Source organism: Panthera uncia, chromosome A2, assembly GCF_023721935.1.
Source record: "Panthera uncia isolate 11264 chromosome A2, Puncia_PCG_1.0, whole genome shotgun sequence".
Taxonomy (NCBI): Eukaryota; Metazoa; Chordata; class Mammalia; order Carnivora; family Felidae; genus Panthera; species Panthera uncia.
The window spans coordinates 77,677,190-77,692,204 of NC_064816.1; the positions used below are offsets into that span (position 1 = coordinate 77,677,190).

The 15,015-nt window shown below is 39.4% G+C and overlaps 1 protein-coding gene across 1 annotated transcript in view; it reads left to right on the plus strand.

The window, feature by feature from the left end:
- Positions 1-9,952: 9,952 nt before the first annotated feature.
- SLC26A5 (solute carrier family 26 member 5) overlaps positions 9,953-15,015 on the plus strand; it is a 29,075-nt gene continuing 24,012 nt past the window's right edge. Inside the window, exons 1-2 of the mRNA XM_049641339.1 lie at positions 9,953-10,137; positions 11,888-12,027. Of these exons, the coding sequence (XP_049497296.1) occupies positions 9,986-10,137; positions 11,888-12,027 (292 nt within the window). The 5' untranslated portion in view covers positions 9,953-9,985. The remainder of the gene's footprint in view (positions 10,138-11,887; positions 12,028-15,015) is intronic.

Here is a 15,015-nt window from a genome sequence, read left to right on the forward strand (position 1 = left end):
AAGTTCAGAACTTCTTTTAAATTAAAATACCTGTGGCCCAAACCTAAGCACCAGTTGGAATTACTGAGCTTTTTTACTCCAAAGAAGATTCTTGTGAGCATTAAGGATCTTTCAAGTGTCTCAGTTGGAAAATAAATCTTACAGTTTATCAATTTATGGAGTCACAGCAGTTTAGTGCTAGAGAGGATTTGGTTGTTTAATGGAATTGAATAATTTTTCCATGGCAGAGTGGTTTTGATCAGTATTTCTATATCGAATAAAGTAGGATGGGAATAGAGTTCAATAACCAGAGGATGTGGACTCCTAATGGAGCCTAGAGCCTGCCCTTTGCGGTTCTATAACACCTGGTTCTTATTAACCTCTCCAGTTTCATCTTCCGTAACCACTCAGAATACAATTTCTGTGAACATTCTGTGTTAAATTTTTACCTTTCACTTCTCTGTGCAGAATCACCTGCCCTTGCTTTTGCCTTCTACCCATTATTCAAGAGCTGCTTCAAATCCAGTCTCCTCTCTGAAGCCTTCCTTGACCCTACTCTTGCTTTTTATGTGGTTGAAACCACCAGGCTTCATATGCAGCAAATCACAAGTGGGAATACATGCCTATAGTTAGTATATTTTAGATAAAATTAGATAAACATTTTGGCATGATTAATCTAACAGTCAATGAGGCAGCATTGCATAAGTGCATGGTTTCTGAAATCAGGAGACCTGAATGAAGCCTATCCTGGCTCTTCTTACTTCATCAGAATCCCAAATACATCATCTGAAAAAGGTGGATAATTCTTACCTCATGTGGATGCTGTAATTTTTTAACCTCACAGTCTCAGTGTTAAGTGCTGTAGTCATGCCCAGCTATTTTTGTGTATAAATAAGAGGCTGACATAAATGTCTACCATTTGTGTTATTTTAAGTCAACTAGTAGTTTTTATATACTCACTTTGTAAGTTACCCAGTACTTAAAATGAGTATTAACGTTGTTTAAAGGTGAACTTTTTTTTATTACCATCACACACAAACTCACACAGATCAAAGACAAAAAATCTCACTTGTAATAGCCAAAATTTGGGAGTAGCCAAAGCGTCTAATAATAAGGAAGACTGTTAACTAAATCATTGCATATATTAGAAAATATTATGTAGCCGTTAGAAATTATGCTTCTGAAGTTTATTGACCTGGAAAAACGTTTATGATCATCATGTTAAGTATAAAAATTTTAATGCAAAACTATTAAGACCATATCCAGCCATGTAAATATACATTATACACGTACAAATAAATGCATTTATGGTATACATTTAATATGTACTATTCATGAGAAAAATGGAAAATTTCCCAATTTCCACTGTGCTCCTACACTTTATAATAAGGAAAAAAAAAACACAAGATTTATATTGTTCTCATTTCCTAAATGTTGATATTTCCTTGCCGACAGTCTCTTGCTCCCATTCCCAGAACTTTCTGTGTTCCCCTATATGCTCTATCATTTCATATGCTTCTACCCACCTGTAGGAAATCCTTAAAAGGATATAAAATGCTGCAGAGACATTAGATGACAAGGTTCCTGAGGGCATGTACCATAGCTTATTGATCTCTAAGAGTAGCCAACTTGGATATGACAGCCAAACATGGAGGTAGACTGTAGAATCATAATGAATGAATAGATGGAGGCTCAAGGCATTGAGAAATGGAGCCTGTAAAAGGAAATAAGTGTAACATTGATTAAAAAGGTAATAAGTATCTTCTGAATACCTTATTCTAAGTGCTTTATAATTCTTACATTAATCCTTAGTGCATCACTGTTAGGATTGGCTGGACAAATGATACAATATCCATATAATGGCATGTTATGCAGCTGTTCAAATAACAAAATAAAGGGACACCTGGGTGGCTTAGTTGGTTGAGCATCAAACTCTTGATTTCCTTCGTTGCTGCTAAGGTCATGATCCCAGGGTTGTGGGATTGAGTTCTGCGTCAGACTCCACCCTCAAGATTCATTCTCTCTCTCCCTCCCTCCCTCTTTCTCTCTCTCCCCTCCTCTCTCCCCCTCTTTCTCTCTCTCCCCCCTCCCTCCCTCCCTCCCTCCCTCCCCCTCTGCCCCCTCACCCACACATGCGCTTGTGTTCTCCCTAACACAAAACAGTGAGGAAGCTATTATATACTGATATAGAAAGATCACTAAGAGATGTTGTTAGTGGAAAAAGCTAGGTGTGAAACAGCGTTAAGCATGCTACCGATCATGAGAAGACTGTTTTTCATGTCTGCCTGTGTAAGATATTTCTGGAAAGACACAGGAAACTAAACACTGTGGTTGCTTCTGAGCAATGGAAGTGAGACAGCACTTCAATTTTAAAAAATTTTTTTTTTAACGTTTATTTATTTTTGAGACAGAGAGAGACAGCGCGTGAACAGGGGAGGGGCAGAGAGAGAGGGAGACAGAGAATCCGAAACAGGCTCCAGGCTCTGAGCTGTCAGCACAGAGCCCGACGCAGGGCTCGAACTCACAGACCGCGAGATCATGACCTGAGCCGAAGTCAGACACTTAACCGACCGAGCCACCCAGGCGCCCCTCAATTTTTTTAATACATGACTTTTTGAGCCATGTGACTAGATTAGTGATTCAATAAGTAAAAATAGAGGAAAATCATTATCCCCATTTACAAATAAGTAACCTAAAATTGAAGGAAATTAGGTACCCTGTCCACAGTAGTCATCATAACAGTCGTACTTGGGGCACCTGGGTGGCTCGTTTGGTTGAGCAACTGACTCTTGATTTTGGCTCAGGTCGTGATCCCTGGGGTTGTGGCATTGCGTTGGATGCTATGCTGAGCATGGAGCCTGCTTAAGATTCTGTCTTTGCCCCTCTGATCCTCCCCCATGCATGCGCGCATGCTCTCTCTCAGTGTCTCTCAAATAAGATAAAATAATAGTAGTCATACTTATTGAACACTTACTATACGCCAGGCACCATGATAAGTGCTTTAGAAACATTTTCTAATTTATTCCTCTCAGATCTCTATTGAAGTTTTATTCTTTCAATATTATAGCTGAAGAATCTGAAGGAAGCAGAATTTATTTTCCAACCCAGGACACTTTTGGAAGTAATAATTACTCTGGGACAATAAGCATAAGCCAAGACATATGGTCACTCGACTTAGAGAAGTCAGATAACGTGCCAGATGTTCTATCATGATGGCAGAATCAGAACTGGAACAGTGGTCTGTGTGACTCCACAGCTTGTCCTCCTACCTGCCATTTACAGATAAGCAAATGAAGGCATAGAAAACTTATGTACCTCCCTCCCAAAAAAACACACAGCTAAGTGCCACTTCCAGCCTCCAAACACAGTCCTTCTGAATCCAAAGCCTACCAGATGCTGCGTCTCTAGATAGAAATCTAATAATCTTTTGACAGAGGAATTTAAGAGGAGTGGGTAAAAATAAAAGAGGAAAAGGAGGGGCAGAGCCCCAAGCTAAGTACTCTGGCGACTTTGGCCCCCACCACTCAAGTACACCAGAGAGCAGTCAACAAACGTCTGGGAGCCTGCTGCATCCTGGGGTATATGCTACATGTTTCAGAGACAGTGGTCCTGGCCTCACAGAGCTCACAGTCTACATTCAGGACGAGCTTGCATAGATTTTAGGGTCTTTGGCTCTCCTTACATGCTGGCCACTGCAGTTAGTCAATGATTGTTAAGGAGGAAAAGCAGATACTATATACTGGTCCCAGAAGTATAGAGAAAAGGAAGCAACTTTTTCAAATCGCTTTCAGGAAAAGTCTGATAAAGTCATAAGTGAACATTTTTCTTCTGGACTGTAAGTCACAAAGTCTTTTTTATATGCTATGTCCATTATAGAAAAGTTTATGCCCTGGGAAGTATAGAAAGTTTTCATAATAAGTAACATTTATTTTTGTTGGTTATTCATGCTGATGCCCATAGAGAAATTATGTTGAAAGATATGGTGAGTTTGGGTATGTGGTTGCACCTTTGGAATGAAAAGGACAACTATAAGCATTAGAACTAATTAGATTATGTCATTAATTATATAGTTAGAGTTATGTAAGTTGATTACTTTGAATAGATGGATACCCTGAGACTGTCTCTCTTCTGATGCCTCCAATCCACAGTGAAGAATACTCATTCACTTTCACACTTAAAGAAAAGCACTATTGAGCTGGTGTGGGGGAGGTGTGGAGTGAGGGGTTATCTTAGTTTCAGACAACTGAATCCATTCTAGCTAAATCCAGAGATTTGATTGGCATTTTGAACAAACTTGCCAAATACAGTTCTCAGAATGTTGTCGCTGGAAATATTATTTAAGGATGAGGACACTAAGACTCAGAGAGGCAAATTGTTTTTCTATATTCATTTAACAAGCATTTTTGAGCCCTAAGTAGCCATCACTGAACAGAAATCAACAGTGTTGGGTTTCTGCTTACAGTCTAGTTTCCCACCAGGTTCACCAATCTCCCTCCATGAGCTCGAAACAATACACATTCCAGAATTACTGAAACACAGTCTCTAAAGGACCTAGAAGTCTGTGGTTTCAAGCTCCCTAGGTGACTCAGACATACTTCCAAGTGTGGAAACTCCTGATTTAGTTGGTCCTGTCATAACAGTATTGAATGGCTCAGACGCTCGAAATGCAGAACTAGGGCTGGAACTGACCCTGACCTCCATTTTGGAGCATCTTCCACAAAACCATAGTGAATCTCCGTTACCGGCAAGCAACTAATTCTTGCTTTTAGTTTGAAGTCAAAAATGTTGCTGCTGCCTTGTTATAGTTTGTATTATAAACATCTGTGCCTTTTAAATTTGGTGACGACTTTGAACAGGAAACAAGGTTTGTGTTTTGAGAGAGGTTTTGGAGAGGTTACCCCAACGTGAGTATGGATGGGTCTGTTTTCTCACCTACAAAAGGAAGGAGTTAAATTGGATCATCTTCAAGATTACTTTCAGATCTAGAAATCTGTGATGAAAGATGTTCGAAACTGTTTTTAAATCCCTTCTTTCACAGTTGTGGAAAACGGGATTTGAACCCCTAGGTCATTTTGCTTTTCTGCAATGAGTATTTTTGTTGGAGGACCTGCCGGAAGGTTTGTCCCTTTAGACCGTCTTAGAAGTGACTTTTCTCATGTAAGGGTTTGGGTAGTTTTACAGCTTGGTGATTTATATTGCAATCAGCACACTGGAAGCTCATTATCTGTCAGATAAGGGTCTGGTCATTTGATCTGCTCATGCTGGTTCCTTGGTTTCTTTGCCACTCTTCTGATAAGGGGGCTATCGATAGCCTTCATGGCTTTAATTATTTAATCGTTATTGATGAGCATTAAAAGTTCCCCAAAAGGACAGCCTCTCTTTATAATACCCTCTTCTGTCCTTACCCTTCCCGGTACTCCTTTCCTTTCCCAGGTAAGAAAAAACTGCCAAACAGATATAGCTAGGAGACCTGTACTCTAGCCAGGGTCCTAACACCTCAAAAATACTTGAGAATCCCCTCTTGTCTGTGTCTCTTCCTAACCTACAGAGTGTTACAGTTGCCACATTTAGCAAAGAAAATAAAAGATACCCAAAGCTGAGATAAAGAATAAAAATGTAATGTAAGTATGCTCTATGCAATATTTGGAACATACACTAAAAAAATTTGTTGCTTGCTTGACATTGAAATTTAGATATCTTATATTTTATTTGGTAAACCTATAGAGAGTCATACCCTAATGCTTTCCTAAATCCGTCTAATGTTTTGAGATCTAACTTCCTTGGAGATTTGCTCCTAATTTAAACCCTGAATGAAATGCTTATAACAAATAAGACTGCATTTGCATGAAGCTTAGCAGGTGTTTCATGGCCTGCCTACACAAAACTCCCTCTTGTTTTGAGAATAGAAGAATAGAAAAACCTAAGCAAGATATTTTTCTGTTTTGTAATTTTTTATTGAATATTTCAAAGACACCCATGAGCAAAGACAGTAATAGAATGTCTTGCACACAATTTATGTACACCTTGTTCAGTTTTGTTTGTTTGGGTGTGTGTATGTCTATTGCCATGCCATAAGTTGGTGGTTTTGAACTTCAGCTGTGCATTGGAGTCACCTGGAGAGCTTTTTAAATCCTCAGTCCCTGCCTGCCTCCCAGACCAATTAAATCAGAATGCCTGGTGGTAGAGTCAGATCAGACATCAATAGCCGCCCAGGTGATTCCAGTGAGCAGTCAGGGCTGAGAACCAATTCCCTAACTGAAAATGGCAAATTCAAGGAAGTATTTTTCCTGCTACATCATGTCCTAATATTTCAAATTCATCTCCAAAGTTATTTGGTACACTTTTCAGTAAGTATATTATATTATACCATGTTATATTCATTATGTTATGTTGGATATTAAGGCATAGCATACATTGTATTATAAAGATTACTTCTGAAAACATTTCATCTGGCTGTAATTGTATCACTGATTCATTATTAATTATTAATTCATAGTCCTTAAAGTGTATAATTGGCTTTTGTGTCCAAATATTTCTTTGTGGTTTTCTTATGTCTTTTTCATATGTATTTCTCTGTCCCTCTCAGATTTTAAACCAGTGGTTCTTTACTCATTAAAATAATCTTAGGATGCTTTTTTTTTTTTTAATGTCTCAGCACCCTTCCTAGAGGCTCTGCTCTAATTGGTCTTGTATAGAGCCCAGGATTTCTTGTCTGTTTTAAAAGCACCTGAGGAGATTTTGAGTTTAGGCAAAGTTGAAAGCCAATATTTTTTTATATGTCAAATACCCACCTACCCAATCATCTGAGTCTCCTGGGGAGCTTTTAAAACACACACGTAATTGCCCTGATTGATAAAGTAGAAGGAATTTTGAGATTCCAGGACCAGGAGAAATGAGGCATTAACAAATGGCCTTCAGAGTAATGGGTGTAAATGAAGAATCCTGTCAGGGATAGCCAAAGGACTTTGGAGAATAAGGATAAGAAGATCTAATATTTTAGAAATATTTTATTTCATCTTCTGTGTTTCACTGTAAGCCTATTCTGTTTCTCTGAAGTCTCAGAGAAGGCCATCACACATGGGTACAGCAAGGCATGACCACACTCACACATACTGAATGCCCATCGTCCAGGCCCCACCCCTGGAAATCCTAACTCAGGAGATTCAGAGGGAGGCCCTGACATCAGTACTTTCAGCCTTCCCCAGACCCTTGTGGTGAGTGGCTACGTTTGGTCCCACTAAGTGTACATGATGCAACAGCCTTAGATACGATCATCACAGTTCATCCCATTGACATCTGGGCAAATTGATTTTGGGGAACAGTAAAATCAATGATAAAACTGGGTTTTTGCAATAGGGAGAAAAAGCCTGATTCTTATTAGACCTCCCTCAGATCTACCTGGTCTTTTTCTCTTTGAGTGGCTCTATGAAGGAAGATATAACCTTTCTGAAATAGAAGAGAAGATGACTAAGGAGGAGGTGTACAGAAAAATTAATAATAATGATACATTTTAAAGCAGGCTTCATCTTCTATAATACGAAATAACAGGAAGCATGACCTATATTATCAACAGTCATGAACACCAATCCAAAGATCTTCCTCATTCATCAAATACTGAGTACCTGCTAAGACAGGGACTGAGCTAGACCCTTGACTTTCAAGGTATGGTCTCGGGAATTACAATTTAGAAGAGACCAATAATTATAATCAGTGGGAGAAAAGTGGAAAATTACACAAAGTAGTGAGTATTGACCCAGTCTTAGGGGAAACTTCAGACAAGCAGAGGACAAAACGAGGCTTTTGAAAGCTACAATGATTAGGGTTTAGGGAAAATGGGAAGAGAGTGAGGGGGAGAAAACAGCGTTTTCCAGAGTGAATGGAACTCTGCAGTGACACAAAGGCTTAAAGCAGTGCGGTGCGTTGTGTGAATTCCAGATGGTTCTACAAACTGTCCTGTCATGTTCTGGAGGAGTTGGGGCAGGTGGAAGGCAGAATGGTTGCACTGATCTAGGTCAGACTCCACTCATACACATCAGCCCAGTCGTTCTGGGATATTATGAGTTCCTAGAGTCGCCATAAAAAATTAGATGGCCAACCAGCCTTGCTAGCCTAAAGCAAAAAACATATGATTTTTGTCGGATTCTGCTGCAAAATCCTCTTTCTCCAGACTAATCTGTTCATGTCATCCTTATTGGTACTTGGTTGCATTTGCTGTTAGATTTCCTTTTTATTCTAGACTGTGGAATTTTTAACCTCCTTGGACACAGGCATTTGTTTTTGGATGATGTTTTGTGGGTGATCACATGAACCTGAGTTCAGTGTGAATTGTAATTTCAGTTTGGTGAAAAACTTTGCATCACGCAGGAATTGTATTGACCCACCTCAAGAATTGCCCCACTCTCCTGTTGTTATCACATAGACACCTGACTGTTAACTCATGCCAACTCCCGTCTCCTCTGCTGTTAACTTCCTTCAGTTGGGAACATTGGCTTCCGTTGTTTTGTTGTTCACTTAATTTTCCATTATAAGGTGTACAATTGAAATATATAGACAAATACAAAGAGTCATGTAACAAACACCCATTTACATATTGCAAGACTTAATCAAATCTAAATGTTTTGCTCTATTTGCACCAATTCTTTTTACAAACTAAAACATTATAGATACAGTTAAAGTTCTGTCTCTTCTGAGTCTGACTCCCCTTGTCTCCAAAGGAAACACCATCCTGATCTTAGTGTTTATCATTGCCATTCATGGTTTTATACATTTTCTACATACATGTGTCCATAAACAACATGTAGTATTGCTTTATACTTTCTATTTTTTTAATTTTCTTTAACGTTTTTATTTATTTTTTAGACACAGAGAGACAGAGCATGAATGGGGGAGGGTCAGAGAGAGAGGGAGACATAGAATCCGAAACAGGCTCCAGGCTCTGAGCTGTCAGCACAGAGCCCGACGTGGGGCTCGAGACATGGACTGTGAGATCATGACCTAAGCTGATCCTATGACCCTTAACTGACTGAGCCACCCAGGCACCTCGCTTTATACTTCTTAAAATTTTGTTTATATTATTGTACCCCTGAGGTATCTATCCGGGCCTTGCATTTTTATCGAAAATTAAGTTTTTGAGATTTATTGATGATGACACAAATAGATTTCACTTTTTAAAACTACTTTATAGCATTCAATATATGACTATACCAAAATTTATTTTTTATTGCATACCAGTAGACATTTGCATTTTTTTCTAATTTTTCAATATCATAAAGCTGCAGTAGACATCCTTGCACACGTTTCCATGCACACAAATATATTGGGTTTTTATATATATATATATATGTATACATATTTATATATATATATATATATATATATATATAAATCAACCATCGTAATTGTCTCACACATGACAGCATAATCATGTGTGAGTATTCTACCATTGCACTGATGTTTTCAACTTGTAACTTTTCACAGGAATTTTCCTCATGGAGATGTATAAGCTTCAGTTCTGAACCATAGGATAATTTAAGGAGTAATCAAATGTGAGTACAGAATTGGAGAGGAGGATAATATGCCTTCAAGAAACTTGGGTTCAATTTAAGGACTGATCTTGCCCCTTTTTCTGTTTCCTTGACATGTAAATGGGTCACTATCCCCCTTATATGGACTGAGAGCCAACTGAAATATTTAGCCACTGAATTTAATGCGAGCTTTTGTTAGAAGTACACACATTACCAGTTATTGCCTTGGGAGGAAATAAGTCTCATATGTTTTCATAGTGATTTTAACTTCATTTATTTGCTGTTGCTAGGTACTCATCCATGTGTTAGGTGCTCTGGGTTGTCGAAAGATGAAGTCGTCAGAAGAATTTACAATCCCACGAGGAAGAGATGCTTAGGAACACAATCAGTAGGATTGTGGCATCTGAAATAGACTATTTTCTCCCTTAGTGACACTCAGGAAATGCTTGTCTCCTGCTGTTGATGAATAATTTCGGAGTACTATGGATCATGCTGAAGAAAATGAAATCCTTGCAGCAAGCCAGAGGTACTATGTGGAAAGGCCTATCTTCAGCCATCTGGTCCTCCAGGAAAGACTTCACAAGAAGGACAAGATTTCAGATTCCATCGGGGATAAGCTGAAACAGGCATTCACGTATGTTGTGTTTTAACTTTTTCCTTTATTCTGTCATTATGAGAGAAGCAAGGTCAAATGTATAAAGAAAATCTGGTGCAGTGGAGAAAAAACAAAAAGTGAGCACTCAGGATTTGCAGAACTGTCCACATAGTTCATTCAGGGATAGTATTTGATTGAACCCAGGCTTCATTATGTATTTCACCCTATTTGTTAAATTCTGATTATGCTTGCATCTGTTTAATGGTTTATTTAAACACCCGGCTTTCCCATACTCCAGCACCTTCCACACATCCACCTTTTGCCTTCGTCTCTCAGGAATGTTCCAAACTTTTTTTCCACTCTGATTTCTCCATTTGGCAACATCCTGAATCTAAATCCCAACCTAGGCTGTCAAGGACAGCATCCTATGACTCTTTGTTTTGGAGATGCTTTCACAGCCATGTTGCAGGCCTGGGAACAGTAATACATGTGTGCCTCTCAATAGCTCCCAAGCTTCAAAACCAAACCATTCTAGACCCTTGGGACCACACCTCTGTGCTCTGTGTTCATGTAAGCTTCACAGAGACCCTCTGCTCTAAGTATGACCATCAGGAGAGTTTTAAAATGTATACCCTGGAGTCAGACTCTCCGAGTTTTAATCCTAGTCCCAACCACCTACTAGCTGTGTGCTTCAGTTTCCTGCTGTGTAAAATGGGGATAATAATAGGACTTACATCATAGAGTTACTGGGGATTAAAATCCATTAAGATATGCGAAGTGCAAGGCACGTGGCAAACAGTATATAAGCATAGCTATTGTTAATACCTTAATGTTCTAAAAAAAGAGTGTGGCATCTAATCTAATTTGTTTCACTCAAACTCATGACTGTTGCCACAGTTGCCCCACATTTGCTTCCAGTATCTTCCTAAACCTGATAATCAGATGCTTTGGCCACTAAAGACATTATTATATAAAGTACCGTGCGTGCTGTAAGAGTACATTGTCCTTTGAATGGAATAAATTGCTTCCTTGTCACCAGGAGGACTTGGGGCTGCCAGAGTGAGGGAACTCATCTGTCCATGCTCTTATTCAGTGATGTCTTTGATGATGGACATAGAGTGGGAAAAGGACTGACTGTGGCCCAGAGCATATTCATGTATCAAAATTAATTGAACTACGTAGGGACTAAATGCAAAGCCTTGGTTTTATCCACCTAATCAAGACAACCAGACACAGAATCCACTACTATACTCCAGTGACAAATGGTGTTTTGAGTTTTCCTAATCAAAGATACTAAAGCACTTCAAATACATATTCATAAAGCTCATAACACATACATGTCCTTCATTTTATAAGGAAGGGGGAAACTAAATGGGTGGGCCTGCTGGTCAATGGCTCCACCTTCAAAAATTGACCGAAGCAGTAAGTAATTCCCCTACTTTGATTTACACCAACACAGAAAGTACATTTAGGATGTCATCTATTAAAATAATAGCTTCCAGGGTATCCCCATTATTTCAAAACTAAGTTTTTCTTATTTCTCATGGTAAGTTGTAGAGCATTATCATGGAGCCAATTCAGATGTTTCCATTAAAAAAAAAAAAAAGAAAAGGTTGCAAGAAGCTTTTGTTGTTTCTGATCTCCCCCAAGTGGCAAGGTCGCTCTTAGCACCAAATGTGAATTTGTCCCTATTGCGCCACAATATGAGGAAGGGAAGACACCGTGGTGTGAATTTGGTGGAAATGTTCGTCTTTTTTTTTTTTTTTTTTTTTTTTTTGGGTCCTCCCAGATGTACTCCTAAGAAGATACGAAATATCATTTATATGTTCCTGCCCATAACTAAGTGGTTGCCCGCGTACAAATTCAAAGAGTATGTGTTGGGTGACTTGGTCTCAGGCATAAGCACAGGGGTACTTCAGCTTCCTCAAGGTCAGTAGGTATATTTATTTCTTTTTGTTGTTTCCCTTGCTGTTATCTCTTCAAACAATTGTTGACCCGTTTTCTGTTTAATTTCATTATGATTGCAAATTCATACTTTTATCATATCATTCTAAAGGAATTTCTCGGGGGCGCCTGGATGGCTCAGTCAGTTGAGTGTCCAGCTTCACCTCAGGTCACGGTCTCACAGTTTGAGTTAGGCCCCGCGTATCGCTGTCACCGCTATCAGTGCAAAGCCTGCTTTGGATCCTCTGTACTCCTTTCTCGCTGTCCCTCCCCACCGCTCATGGTCTCTCTCTCTCAAAAAGGAATAAACATTAAAAATAATAATAAAATAAAGGATTTTTTCAGAAATAATTAACCCTTTAAAATCCCAGAGATAGTAGTTGTAGAATGTAGTGATACTACTTTGCAGATCAGGACCTTTCGGAACTGACTGCACATGGCCTACTTCTTGCTAGGTTAATCAGTTATTCATTGAACACGTTGTTGGGGTTTTCTTTTTTAAGGTTCTTGACCTATAAATCCATATTCTAATTACAAGGGACTGGGATAGACTGAGTTCCTCTACGTTTGTGTGATTTTATATGTGATATAAGAATTTCAGAAAATGCTCATTTATTCATCTATTCACATGTTTATCAAGCATCTGCCTGACCCTCCTTTTCCTTATGAACTAACCATTTGATCAGGCAGAAAGACATCAAACAAATAAAAGCACATAAAAATTTGGGGGGTGCCTGAGTGGCTCAGTCATTTGAGTGTCCAACTTTTAATTTCGGCTCAGGTCATGATCCCAGGGTCATGGGATCGAGCCCTGCATCAGCATGGAGTCTGCTTAGGATTTTCTCTCTCTCCCTTTGCCCCTCTCCCTGCTCATGTTCTTTCTGTCTCTAAAATTAAAATTAAAAAAAAATTTAAAGGCATGTAATTTTTTAATTACAAATGATGTTAAACACTCTGAAGGAAAATACAGAGTGCTGGAAGATAATAATAGGGGAACCTAACTTGAGTAGCTAAATCACAAAAAGTTCTTTAAGAGAGAGAGAGTTGAGCTGGGTCCTGAAGGATACTTGGGAGGCAGGTAAAGAATGAGAGGAAGTGCATTTGAGGCAGCAGGGATAGTATGTGTGAAGACACTTAGGAGAAGAATGGAGTATTTGAAGAAGCAACTGAAAAGCAGCTTGCTAGGGGTGTGGGGGGCTAGGGGACGGTGGCCAGCGAGATGAGCAGCGGCAGGTCTACAGATCCTTGTTGGCCACTTTTTGGATTTCACGGGGGCGCCTGGATGGCTCAGTCAGTTTCTGACTGGGTTTCTTTCTAAGAGATCACTGAGACTGCTTTGGGGGGGGTGGATTTGGTTGGTGAGAGGAGCATCAGAAGGAAAGTAGGGAGACCAATAGAGGTGATAGTGACTCATTGTAGGCGAAAGGTGATAAAGGCTTGAACAGCTTCTAGGTCAGTTGCCAAGAATCTATTCCCTTCTTCAGTTTCACAAAAATTAATTAGCAAATGATCAATTGGTCAAAAGAAAAAAAAATCACGTCCCCTAATGATCATTCAGCTGAATTTTTAATTTTCCAAGTGATTGATTTATCAAATCTTTTAAGCAAAAGCCTTAAACCAGTTTTAGGACATTTTTTCTCATCCATTTTGGCACCAGCACCCCAAAGACAGAGAAGGGGACGGGTTCAAAGGCAGAGGTGGGAGCAGGGAGGGGAACATCCAGGGGGTCAGCAGCATTTGAAACAAGTGAAACTGACCTTTGGTCAATTTGGACAGATAAGGCCACAGGAAGTGATGCAATGAACCCATGTAAACTAACGCTTCGGAGAAATCCTCAGGATTGTGCCAGAAATTTATCTTTGACCTCTTACCCTTCTTCCATTTTGATCTAGGGTGGTGGCTATAAAAATTGAAAGAATTATAAATATATGTGCTATATTTTTTGGTAAAATTCAGCCAGATGGGCTGTTGGATTGATTTGGGGGAGAATAGGGAAACAAGGCATGTCAAGAATTACTTTAAGGTTTCTGGGCTGAAGAGTTAGATTGGATGTGAGGACAGTGAGGAAGAAGGATGGTCAAGAATGTCTGAGATTTCTGGTTCCAGCATCTGAGGGCTGGAGGTGCCAATTGCAGACATAATAAAGACTGCAGGAGGAATGGATTTGAAGGGTAAGTTTGAACATGTTAAATTTGAAACACTTGGGAGATAGAGACATGGACAGTACATGTTAATATTTAAAATATGGGCTCAAAAGAGAGGTGTGGGCTCCGATGTCAGTCTGGGGATCTTTGACATATGGGGAACATTTAAACCATGGCAGTAGACAAGGCCACCCAAGAAGAGAATGTGGAACAAAAGAGGAGGGAGCCAAGATCAAGCTTTGTCCAATATTGAAAACCAAATAAAGAAGGAGGAACCAGCAAAAGAGACTGAAAAAGCATCTGGAAAGGAGAAAGGAGAACCAGGAGACTGTGGTATTGCAGAAAGGAAGAAATAATTTCAAAACAAGGAATTATCCAGCAGGTCAAACACTAAGAGGTGTAAGTCATCCCACAATCAACTTTGTATGGAAAAGATATTTTTCTGCCCATCACTAGTCAATGAAGATGGATAAATATGAAAAACAAAATGTAGCACAGATAGAAATCCAAGAGATACTAAGTTAATTGCTTGTGGTTGATACATTATTAGTAAAAGGATTTTGTTAAGCATTGAATTAATTGATTCATTAATTTATCTCTAATTTATTTAAAGTCCCTCTGGGAGCGCCCAGATGGCTCAGTCAGTTAAGCATCTGACCGTAGAGCTGGACTCAGGTCACGATTTCGGGTTCCTGAGATCGAGCCCCATGATGGACTCTGTGCTGACAGATTGGGATTTTGTCTCTCCCTCTCTCTCTCTCCCTCCCTCCCTCCCTCCCTCCCTCTCTCTCTCCCTCTCTCTCTCCCTCTCTCTCTCCCTCTCTCTCTC